This window comes from Kwoniella shivajii, chromosome 1 (genome assembly GCF_035658355.1).
Source record: "Kwoniella shivajii chromosome 1, complete sequence".
Lineage (NCBI taxonomy): Eukaryota > Fungi > Basidiomycota > Tremellomycetes > Tremellales > Cryptococcaceae > Kwoniella > Kwoniella shivajii.
The window spans coordinates 1-12,210 of NC_085908.1; the positions used below are offsets into that span (position 1 = coordinate 1).

The 12,210-nt window shown below is 47.9% G+C and overlaps 4 protein-coding genes across 4 annotated transcripts; 2 read left to right on the forward strand and 2 right to left on the reverse strand.

Moving 5' to 3' along the window:
* Positions 1-1,384: 1,384 nt before the first annotated feature.
* Positions 1,385-2,569, forward strand: IL334_000001 (uncharacterized protein; the record flags this gene model as incomplete). The annotated part of the gene is made up of 4 exons (XM_062931787.1): positions 1,385-1,591; positions 1,651-1,934; positions 2,222-2,462; positions 2,519-2,569. The coding sequence occupies 4 exons, from the start codon at positions 1,385-1,387 to the stop codon at positions 2,567-2,569; spliced, it is 783 nt and encodes a 260-aa protein (XP_062787838.1).
* A 2,730-nt stretch (positions 2,570-5,299) lies between these two features.
* IL334_000002 (uncharacterized protein) lies at positions 5,300-5,830 on the forward strand (the record flags this gene model as incomplete). The annotated part of the gene is made up of 1 exon (XM_062931788.1): positions 5,300-5,830. One exon carries the CDS (start codon positions 5,300-5,302, stop codon positions 5,828-5,830), a length of 531 nt encoding a protein of 176 aa, XP_062787839.1.
* Positions 5,831-6,129: 299 nt separating this feature from the next.
* Positions 6,130-7,704, reverse strand: IL334_000003 (uncharacterized protein; the record flags this gene model as incomplete). The annotated part of the gene is made up of 5 exons (XM_062931789.1): positions 6,130-6,387; positions 6,519-6,739; positions 6,790-6,942; positions 6,992-7,178; positions 7,234-7,704. The coding sequence occupies 5 exons, from the start codon at positions 7,702-7,704 to the stop codon at positions 6,130-6,132; spliced, it is 1,290 nt and encodes a 429-aa protein (XP_062787840.1).
* Positions 7,705-8,812: 1,108 nt separating this feature from the next.
* Positions 8,813-10,685, reverse strand: IL334_000004 (uncharacterized protein; the record flags this gene model as incomplete). The annotated part of the gene is made up of 9 exons (XM_062931790.1): positions 8,813-8,955; positions 9,005-9,227; positions 9,385-9,404; positions 9,462-9,698; positions 9,746-9,825; positions 9,875-9,933; positions 10,187-10,261; positions 10,341-10,358; positions 10,476-10,685. The coding sequence occupies 9 exons, from the start codon at positions 10,683-10,685 to the stop codon at positions 8,813-8,815; spliced, it is 1,065 nt and encodes a 354-aa protein (XP_062787841.1).
* Between the last annotated feature and the right edge of the window lie 1,525 nt (positions 10,686-12,210).

Below are 12,210 nucleotides of genomic sequence, written 5' to 3' on the forward strand. Positions count from 1 at the left end.
CCCTAACCCCCTAACCCCCTAACCCCCTAACCCCCTAACCCCCTAACCCCCTAACCCCCTAACCCCCTAACCCCCTAACCCCCTAACCCCCTAACCCCTAACCCCTAACCCCTAACCCCTAACCCCCTAACCCCTATTTTTGACCAGTTGAGATCTTGACCTCTTGGATTGAAAGTTGAATAACTTGGGCAATATCCAACCTTTCCAGGATGTTTTTCCTGGGGTTTTCTTATATCTTCAGCAGCTATCTGCCGGATCTTTCAGATTGGTAAAATTCAACCTCTAAGGGCAAAACCCCAAGAGGGGACCTCCCTATAAGGTCTCATACCGTCTGGCATAAAGGCAATCATGGTGGTAAGTGTACTAAAGGTATCATGGAAACGATACTAAAACGTCGACAGTTCATCGGTATGTCGATAGTCGATCGTGTTGGCCGAAGACGCCTTGTTCTCATATTTGCTCCTGTGATGATGGCTGGGTTGGTATGGGCTGCGGTTGCAGCGTGGTGTAAGATGTTCAATGCTGTCATTTGCCGATATCAGCTGACGGGAGGAATTAGATATGACCGCTTCGACCAATCATCTCCTCGTGTCTGGTTATGACTATTCGCGTGCGTTGGCCGGCACGCTGATTGGTGGAATCGTCCTCTTTGTGATTGGGTACGGAATGTGTTATAGCTATCTCGGCTGGTATCAATCGGAATTTTTGGCTCTGGAGATCCGCGCAGCAGGCTCAGCCATATCGACAGTTGCGGTATGGGTCGCCAACCTGATTGTGTCGGTGTCGTATCTTTCACAGTTAGAGACAATTACCCCCACTGGAACCTTCTGTTTGTATTTGGGATTCAGTGTAGTTGGTTACGTCTTTGTGATGAATTGTTACCCGGAATCCAGTGAGTTGTATCCTGATCGACCCTGTTGAGTTACTGAAGCCAATTGATTTAGAGGGTATATCCGTCGACGAAATCTCCAAGCTGTTCGCAGATGACTTTGGAATCCGCAAGTCGGAAGCAATGAGAGCTACCAAGTTGGTAACGTCAAGGAGGGTGCATGGGGAGAAGGAACAAGGCGCTTCGGGCAGCAACGAAGACAGAGAGGCAGGCAGGGTGGTGTAGTGACTATACATCCAGTAAGTCGAAAGCGTCGCGAATTGTATTGAAAGAATAGACTTTATAGATATAGAAGTTCATGTCATCCCCATGCATTAACCTGAATAACGTGGAAATGACATCCCGGGTGTTCCATCTTACATACAGCGGGATCAAATACAAGCTCTCGAACTCGTACACACACGGGCCGATCCGATATTTGATGACGCTTCTTTACGATATAAAAACCTGCCTTTTGCCAGAACTTCTCGCTTTGAATATGACAACGACTTTGCAATGTCCAGTATGCGCATCGCTCTAGCGCAGATATGTCCAGTGGTAGCTCCTGTAGCTCTAGCAATCGAAGGCGATGACATCTTTGAGGTGTTAGAGAGGAATCTGCTTGAGACCAAGAGGTGGGTAGAAAAAGCTGCTGCTGAACACGCAGATGTTGTGGTGTTCCCCGAATACTTTCTGCAAGGTTTGGTGGATAATGGCAGGCAGGTGAGCATCGCTTGGGAGGTCATGTGGCTCACATGTAGTATCTTGCCTATCCTTCCAAGCATCTCACGGAATACCTTTCACATCTGGCACAAGGGTTCAACGTTTCAATTGTCGGGACTATCGTACACTGTGTATGCGAAGATTTACCTTCAACCTCGCCTTTCACCCATCTGATGTTGTCCAGCTCCAGCAAACCGGATATGGAACAATGGCGACAATACGTGAAAGCCAACCCGGGTCAAAACCATTCGCCAAAACTGCACAACACAGCATTTTACATTGAAGCTGGGACTGGTAAAGTGCTTGATGAGTTTGTGAAACGGAACCTATGGCATCCTGAGAGGTGAGTCTATCTCGGATGAAAGGAAGCTAATTGTATAGGGACTATTTGACACCTGGGCAAGCGGGACATCGCGTATTTGAGACCAAATGGGGTCGATGTGGATTTTTGATATGTGAGTTTGATAGATGCGTCGTCGTCGCTGATAATCAGGCTGGGATGTCTCCCACCCAAGTTCGGGTCAAGCGCTATCTGATCTGGGAGCGGATATTGTATTTGCACCTACCTATTGGATAGGCTATGACAGCTCTCCGTGAGTGCCCAAACAGGGATAAAGCTGACAATGGCAGAACGATTGACAAACATCACGCCAATCCACCCAGATATGAGACCGAAATCCTTTCGAGCCTTTCCTACGCTCGTGCCTTTGAGACCGAAACGGTCTGGATCATGTGCAACGCAGGAGGTCTGGCTAAGGATGGCTACATAGGCGGGTCGAGTGTCTGGATGCCACTGAAAGGGAAAGTTGGAGGGTGTCAGAATGAAAACGTAGAATTAGCAATTGTCGATGTAGATCTGGATATTTTGAAAGTGAGTAACCCCATCATCTATAGGTATTCATATGGTTCATGACTGACGTCTTGTAGGATGCACGGACATTGTATAAAATCAGAGCTGACAGAGATTCCACCACGTAATGCATCACATTCCATCTATTTGCCCAAATAACCAATCCTGCTCCAACCCGGCGCTTTGCCACAAATTCAACCAGTCTTGATCTAGCGCAGACGCTCCGGTGTTCAGCATGCCGCTATTTTCAGCCTGACCCAGAGGTTTTGAGGCTGAGCCGGCTGCGACGAGGTTAGCCATACCAGCCAGGAAGTCGGTATAGCGTGAGGCCGGATGACCATGAGTTGGAGCACACTGCCTGAGTGTGCGTGAGGCAAGGTCTACAAGGCGATATAGAGTAGACGAAAGAGTATTGGTGGGCACGTGGTGGTTATTGAATTGGGAGTTAATTAATTGCAGTTGGTCTAAAGTCAGCTCGAAATCACTCGGATCACTTACTGTCTATTGCACCATTCTGCCAAGCCAGGACCAAAAAAGAAGCCGTATATGCTCTATGTCGTCAGTCACGATCCTAGAGGCACAACTTACATGACGACAAAGTATTGATCTATAGCAAAAGACAGCAGCTTTACGAGATTCTCGTCAGGCTCCAGGGCTGTGTCTATCGATCCTGGACCGAGATGTACTGAAGTCATCGGTGTTGAAGAAGACAAATGGTAAAGCAGCTGACTTGCCCAATCAACGCTAAGCCGAAGTGTTTCGCCTGCATTTCTCCATTCACTCGGAGGAGGAAGAAGGGTACTTGCAAAAGCCAGACGATACCATCGCAATGAAGCTAAAGCCGTCAGTGAAATACATGCCGAGGGACTCACTGAACGGGAAGTGTTGTCCCATTTTATCATGAGATGGATTCATGGAGGAAGATTCTGAAACAAATTTCTGTTCGACCGCGTTCACATCCTCATTGAAAGCTTCTAAACTCTCTACACTTTCTGCCCGGCTCCCCATCACGTATGCTGCTTGGACGACACTGATCAGAGACCCGAGGCGGGCATCGGTAGGACGTGCCCAATTGCCTTGAAGAAAACGTGGTACAACATTTCCAATCGCAGTTGGAAGAAGGGTTGGAGGTCTCCTAGCGGATAACGCAAGGCTTTTTTGTCAGCAGTTGGTGCTTACAGTGGACTTACTAATGGTCACTCTCTGTCAAGTATAGCATTGTCCTGTAATTTCTGACCTCCTGCGCGCTAGGTGTGACATTCGAGTCTCCAAACTGTAGATGTGCAGTCTGATCCAAGCCAAGAAGAGTAGCCCAACGCATTGCCAGTCCCAAACACTGCCAGACACTCGACTCCGTAAACCTGGATCGATATTGTGTTCCACTCTGGGTGGTTAGAGCATCGACCGGCATCCAATGTGAGTATATCATCCAAGCTTGAACAGTCTCCAAGCAAGAATCGGAAGGCCTTGGACGCAAAGTCAACCGGGACATCTCCTGATCCAGCAGGATAACGAGTCTTGAGTAGCGAGGGTGTAACCAAGAATCGGTTCTGAATCATTAGCACATAGAAGACATTATCACTTACTTTGAAGAATGTGACCAGAACCGTGCGCCGACCACAATAATGTTTAAAAACAAAGCAGCGTTGCGTGAACGAACTGATGACAAGTCTGAATCATACTCGAGATCCAAGAATGGTGCGTTGAGGTGACACTTGTTGAAAAATCTTGATGTCAGAGACATCTGCGCTTGAAAACTCACAGTCTGAAAGCAATAGTCGCTTCACCCAGGGTCAGAATGCTTCGTGTAATCGGATCGTAATTTTCTGTCTCATACATATCGTCGGCTCCAAGATCTTGAAGTACTTTCATTGGGCCATTGAAAGCGGCATCGGGTGAGGTGTGAGTATTGGCAGAGAGAGATGTCAAAGCTTGCGAAGCGTCGACATCGGGTATTGCAGATCTAACATATCAACAGAGTGTCTGGAGTTATCATACGTACATGTCAAAATATATTGGAGATGGGTTGAGTATGGGGACAGGCGCATTATCAATGTCTGATGGTTGGATATACCCGGTTGAATCTTCCACGACCGGTTGGACAACATCCTGCGGGGTGCCGCCTGATCGGGGGGCCATACCAGTCCGTAGCATGTCCAGTTCATCTCTCAAGCGTTGCAACCTAGTGGGTCATTAGCTCAATTTGTTCGAATGTCGTCTCACTCATTTGGTATATCCTGTGAATCCTGTGAACGAGTTTCATTTTGCGAGCGTCTGACTGACGTAATCTCGCGTTCATGTTGGGGTGAGATTTCAGGAGTGCTCTGTATTCTTAGATATGGATTGTATCGTGGATCTCTTGCCTCATCCAGGAAAGAACAAGCGACCCGTCGGTTCTGACATGCTACACACGTGGCCTGGCTTGTAACTCCTCCGCACTTCTGTTTTCTTCGATTTGTCAGTGTTGAAACCAGGTTCACGGCACTCACCTAGACCGGCACTGGACGCAGGCGTGAACAGTCCTTCGGACTGGACCGGAGCTGCTCATATTGGTAACATGGAATGGGATGAAAAAGATGAGCGAAGGAAAGAAAAGCTTGATCGGGTTATCCCTAATAAAGATTAGCAAAATGAACTCGGACCGATCCATATACGGAATCGACCGATGCTCCACAGTTGTATATCTCTAGAGTATCGGCTGATTCCGAAACGTATCTGGTGCTCCACAGCCACAATCCGTTGATATATACGCAACCGATGTATCTAATTGCCACCAATGATCCAGCTATAAATTCGATTGTATGAAACGAGCACTGCCAAAACTGTTCAACGAAGGATCACAGAATACACAATCAACTATGACACGTCCCACCGATACATCAGCAGTGGCTTATCAAGGTCCACCTCTCTACGCTGTCCCTGAAGATCTGGTTCACCTAAACGTCCTTGATATGAACAATACCGATGAGCGTCTCTGGGTACCGCAAGCTAAAGACGTCTGGTTTCGTCCCCTGCTGTTCAATACATCCCAAGGCTATTTCGTCAATCTCCTGCGAGTCAGAAAGTCCGGGATTTTATCGCGACATCGTCATGCCGGACCTGTACATGCAACAACGCTCAAGGGTCGATGGCACTACCTGGAACATGATTGGTGGGCAGAAGAAGGATCTTATGCTTTTGAGCCTCCCGGAGATATCCACACGTTAGAGGTGCCGGAAGGTGTGGAAGAGATGATCACCATGTTTCATGTAACTGGCGCATATATTTATGTAGATCCAATGGGAAAACCAGAAGCTGTGGAGGATGTGTTCTCGAAGATTGATCTGGCTAGAGCTCATTTTGAAAAGGTGGGATTAGGCGCAGACTTCGTAAATCATTTCATACGTTGATAAGGTATGAGATGTATGAAGTGCATTCTCCTCTACATTCACGTCCGATGTAGGTTTGCTTGCTTCATTTTGCACGAACCATCTTTCTTTCTGATACCGATACATTGGGTAGCAACAACGCACGGGATCCAATTACAACGTTCATTCAAATTACGCGATCCTCCTTATCCCGTCCGATAATAGGCATGTCTTGTCACTAGTATGCATTTATGACGTCTCGGATGCAAAGAATTCGCGACCCAAATGTGCACGTCATAATAAGAACAACCTTGCATGTATAGATCTTCACATCCACACGATCAAGTCATTAACTCCCTCTGTACATCTGCCGAGGCGAACACCTCCTCTACTCCATATCTGACGGCCTCGACGAGCTCCGCGATTTCCGCAGACGAGATGTTCAAGGGCGGTGAGAACAAGATATGATCGCCCACGACGCCATCGGCTGTTCCTTTACCAAATCCTGAATAAATCGACACACCACGGGCGAATATCGCGTTATCCAGTTTGGAAGCCAGAGGTAAATCTTTGGAGAATGTCTCCTTGGTTTGCTTGTTCTTGACAAACTCGATGGACAAAAACAATCCCCGACCTCGTATTTCTCCCACATTGGGATGGTTTCCTAGTTCCTCAATGAGGCAACGTTTCAACTGCAACTGTCAGCTACTTCTGTAACGATCTCACTCACTTCTGCTCCCCGCTTCGCACAGACCGCCACTATGTCATCACTCTCAAAGATTGAGAGGATTGCAACTCCGGCCGCCGCCGCAGCGGGATGGCACTGGAAGGTTTGACCATTGGCGAATGCACCAGACCCCCGTTTCAAGCCGTCAACTACATGCTGTTGCATAAGGACAGCTGAAAGAGCTTGATAGCCACCGTTGAGTCCCTTCCCCACGGTCTGTATGTCTGGCACAATACCTGGAAAGTTAGCAATGTGTCGTGACGCATAAACGCACCTTCCCATTCCCACGCATGCATTTTCCCAGTTCTTCCCATTCCGCACATGATTTCGTCCAACACGAGGAGTACACCGTATTTGTCACACACTCTCCGAATTGCCTTAAAGTACCCCGGAACCGGAGTGAGATTGCCCGCGGCAGCACCACCCACTATTATCCGTTAATCGCTGCAAAAACTATTCTGGAGACCTGGACTCACCGGTTTCAGCGAAAAAGGCGGCGACCTTTCTCGGACCAACGCGCAGAATTTCAGTTTCCAGTTCATCCGCTAACCTTTCAGCGTAAGACTCATCTGTTTCTTGATCTGCTTTGTAACGGTATGGATAGCACGGTGAGACGCGGGATGTGTGCTGCATGAGGATCGGCTCAAAATAGCGACGTCGACTCTGTACTCCGTGAGCTATGACGAACATTTGGATCAGACTACACACGGTAACTCACTGGTATACCCGTCAACGAAACACAACCGATGCTATTCCCATGATACGAATTGTTGCGGCTGATGATGTGTATCCTGTCTACCTGTCCCATCTCTACGAAGTACTGTCGTGCCAGCTTGATAGCACTCTCGTTCGCCTCAGATCCAGAGGACAGGAATATCGCATGAGATAAACCACCTGGACGGTGGCCAACAAGATTCTGCCCGAGTGTTTCCGCCGCCGGATTCGTTAATCGAGAAGTGTGATGATAGGATAGTGTGGCCATCTGAGAGCCCACAGCTCGGATCACACGCTGATCACCGTGACCTATGGATGCCACAGCAGCACCAGCGCAAGCATCGAGAATTCTTCGCCCATCGTCAAGATAAAGATATGATCCCTTCGCTTCCACTACGGTTTCTGGTTTCTTGCCGTGAAGATCACGGTACAGGAGGCATGTAGGTGACTGCTCCTCGACGCGGACGGGTGACATTGAGGGTGAATTGAAGGGACTTTTCGTGCAATGGTAGACTTTACTGAGAATGAACTCGAAATTTGAGCGGTCTATTATGACTTGATATGCAGAAATTCATTTGGTATAAACCGTGCTCCTAATTTGACACAATCTGACGAAGTCGATGACCTGCTACCTTCGCGGAGCGTACCGGGATCGTCCGCCGCCTCGCCTGCTGCCCGGACCGAGCCGACAATCTGTCACTCGTGCTACTAGTTCAACGCTGTAATTTCAGAGGCACGCGACTCTGCGTGCGTATACTGTAAGTACCAATAACGTCTCGGTGAGAAAGACTTAGATTACGGCTTACAATGTCAGAGCTGTATCGCCGGTACGTGCGAATATGTATGCATCGGGCTTATCTGTTCGTTCATCAGTCACATATCTGTAGCTTGAATACCTATATGGATCATTTCAGGCGTTCTATGTCCATCAATCTCTTCAGAACGTCATTGTCCGCTCCTTATGAGCGACAAAGCCTACTGCGACGTTGTAATCACTGCACGTTCGACCTGCGCAGTGCGTTCTGGATTATATTGCCTGAAATCATCTTGAGATATTGCCTCACTCGATTAGGATCAGTGAAATGGGGACTAGCATTATGATTCGCCACGAGGATGAATCGAAACGTGCGACAGGATGATGAAACTACACTACTTGGATAAGGTGTAGTGTTGATATCACTAAGGACTACTGCTGGTCCGCCTTTGTATTCGGAAGAAATATGACAGGAAATGGCTCCAATGCATATACTGAGGTCTACAATCACCGGTAGCGTAAATCTCCTATACGAAGAGATCTTCACCCATACAAACAGTCTCAACTCCCCTTGGACTCCTAACCGATGACCTCTACTGCCTCACTTCGTGGGAAACACCGGATGCTTTCGCGATCTCAGCCCTTGTCTTCGAGAACTTTCTCGCGGATACACCTTCTTCGAACAGAAGATCGATCTCGGCGAATGTGAACCCTTTCGTTTCTGGAATACGGAAGAAAGCCCAAACGAAGCAAAGAGCCGTACAGCCTGCCCAGAAAAAACCTGCCTTTGCTCTATGTGGCGTCAGTGATCGGTATTGCGTGAAAACACTCACCCCCAGTTCCACGCAGTTGTATTGAGCATATACGGCGTGATGACACCGGTCCAAATACAAGTGATGTTGTACATATTACGCGCAATGACAATGGTCTTGTGGCGCAGCCTAGAGGAGGGAGCCTCGGGAACAATCACGTCTATTTTACATCAGCGACTAGTCACAGGCCGCATAGATACAGGACTTACAGGTTAAAGGTCCAACGGTGGAGTCGTAAATGAAAGTGAATATGAGCAAGAAGGCGCCAATGGCCCATGACACCGATGTCGATGACGCTGGTCCCCAGCTGATGAAGCCAACGATGAGAAGGGAGACAAATATCCCCGCAAGACCCCCGAGGAAGATAGTTCGACGTCCAAACATATTGATCATTGGCCACGATAAGACAGTACCGACAAAAGCGATGGCGTACTACGTCGTCAGCGATGTCTTGTCGAAGATTTGCTCACCAATCCCAGTCCCATATTGAATGCTTGACTCGCTGGCAAGCCGGCTTGCTCGAAGAAGTACTAGAATAAGTGGTCGATCAATGGTATCCTCAATCGCATTAGATAGATCTTTCACTCACGATTGCATAGGTTTGCAGGACTACGGAGAGATGTCAGCAGCTTGGTCTTGCGTTCGAGAAAGACGAGTAACACTCACCGGGTCCACACATTTGCTGCGTCACCCATGTACCGACAGCGATTTCGGTACGACGACGGTTGGTTCCCCGGAAACATTCAAGATAACCAGCACCAAGCGTAAGACGCTTTTCGATCATGTTTGTCTGAGATAACAGAGCCACAGTCTCACGAGGAGAAGGGATGTTATGAGCTGAGGAGGATGATTGTAGACGACTGACAGCCTTCTCTGCTTCGAGTTCTCGCTCGTGCTCAACCACTATGTTATGTCAGCGTGGCATGTGCGACGCTGCAAAGGGGACTTACACCAAGTGGGTGACTCTGGACAGAACAGGCAGACAAAGATGATGGGAATTGGCCAGACCCATTGAATTGCGAATGGGATTCTACATGAAACTTCAGCAAGAACACACTGGAAAACGTGACCACACCCACCTCCATCCCCATTGGTCAGTTCGAGGTTGAACGCCGACAAGGACACCAGAAGCAATGAACTGGCCGATGACCCAGCACAAGTTGACGTAACTACGGTATCAGCGCTATCATCGGGGGTGAAACATACCTAGTGAGATATCCACGTAAATTGACAGGAAGGACTTCAGAAGCGTAAACAGTAGTGACAGTTTGATAGACCCCCCATGGGATACCACATAGTATTTGGCCCACGAGCTGAAGAGGTAAAGATTTGCCGAAGAAAGAAATAAAGATCTGCTTGATCAGCGAGATATATTCGGAATGTATACTCACAAAGGCAATCATCATCATGGTAGCCCCGGTCATGACCTTCTTGTTGCCATACATATTGACCAAGTAACCAGTGAGCTGCAAGCCGAGTATTTCGCCAATGTAGGCACCGTTCGTCACTAATGATCAGCTATGTTTAATAGACCTCCAGACTCACCGGCAGCTTGCCATGGAGCTGTAATCGAAGGTACGCCATCAACAACTTGATTGCCGAAAGTGTTGTTAAAGGATTCAAACCCGAGATAGGATCCAATCTACAACATAAGCTACACTCTCCAGGACAATCACTCACCAGGATTGTATCGTAACCTTCCATGATGACAGCGGAAGAGAGGAGTATACTCCATCCTATAGCTTTACGGTAAGCTTTGAGACCTTGTCGGACGGTCAGACCGTGTTCCTTGGTCGTCGCGATCCGAGCCTCATCGGCTATCTCCTTTTCGGACACTTGAGACTGATTGACATGCTTCTCGTCATCGTGAGCATTAGATTTGTGGTCCATCGTCAGTGCAATTGAGAGGAGTAGCTACTTAAGTATCGTATGCACAGCGAGTAAACAGAACATAAGGTTGCCTTGAGCTATATATAATTATTGTGGAACTGAATACGACTTGATTACGGGAAGGATGTCGGCTCATCCCGTCGGGACATCGCGACGGCCCGAGATAGGGTGACGTCGTCGTGCGGAAGGAAATTCAACAGCGGAGACCTCAAAATGTCATCCGGCTACCTGAAATAGTTCAAGATCTCCAGTTCGATAAAACAAAACAAGTTGAGCAAGAAAGACGCGCAGTATACACGTCAGCAAGATGTCGATACCTGTCAAACAGCTCAGCACATTCCAGCAAAGAGCATACTTCAAAGAGTGCTGCATCTATCAGGTGTACCCTGCTTCCTTCTGCGACTCGAATGGAGATGGTATCGGAGATATACCAGGCATGATCTCGAAGTTAGATTACCTGAAGGATCTTGGAGTAGTGAGTCAATATCTATGAACCTGCTGCTGATCTTCAGGACGTGGTCTGGCTCTCTCCAGTGTATCAATCTCCCTTCATCGATAATGGGTACGATATATCAGATTACCAAGATATTCATCCTCAATTCGGTACTCTCGAGGATGTAGACCGACTGATAGCAGAGATGCACAGGCGAGATATGAAGCTAGTCATGGACTTGGTCGTTAATCACACCAGCGACCAGCACAAATGGTTTATTGATTCTAGGAATGGCAAGGAGAACAATCCATTTCGTGACTTTTACATTTGGCAACCTCCAAAGTGGTCTGAAGACGGCAAACGGCTTCCGCCAAATAACTGGAGGGAAGAGTTCTCCAATGGCAGTGCGTGGGAATGGGATGAAGGGTCGCAGGAGTATTATCTACAGTGAGTGTACGCTTGTGGATCTGTCTGACGCCTAGTCTTTACTGTAAGGAACAACCGGATCTCAACTGGGAGAACAAAGCTGTGCGTCAAGCGGTGTACAAGGAAATTATGGGATGGTGGTTAGAGCGTGGATGTGATGGATTCAGGATGGATGTCATCAACTTGGTGAGCTGAGATCTTCAATAGCAACACTAATCGTTAGATCTCAAAAGCGCCTGGATTTCCTGATGCTACCGTCAGAGATGACAACGAGCCATACCAGTGGCCGTATGAACACTGTGCAAACGGGTGAGTCCGCTTTTCAATAGGCTCTGGTTAACATACAGGCCACGAGTGCACGAATACCTTCAAGAGATGAACCGGGAGGTCCTTTCGAAATGTGAGTTCAGATGACGTGACTTGGCTGATTCAAATAGATCCGGATTGTATCACTGTCGGGGAAACAGTAAGCAGCTATCAACCAATTACTCGCTGACAATCAGCCATTCACACATCACGACTTCGATGTTCTGGTCCCTTATGTTCTGCCCGAGAATAAGGAGTATGTATATATGTGACTAGTTCAGAATGCTGACTTCCATCAGGCTGCAAATGATTTTCCAGGTAAGTTGTCCAAATGCATGACCACACTGACGTGTGATAGTT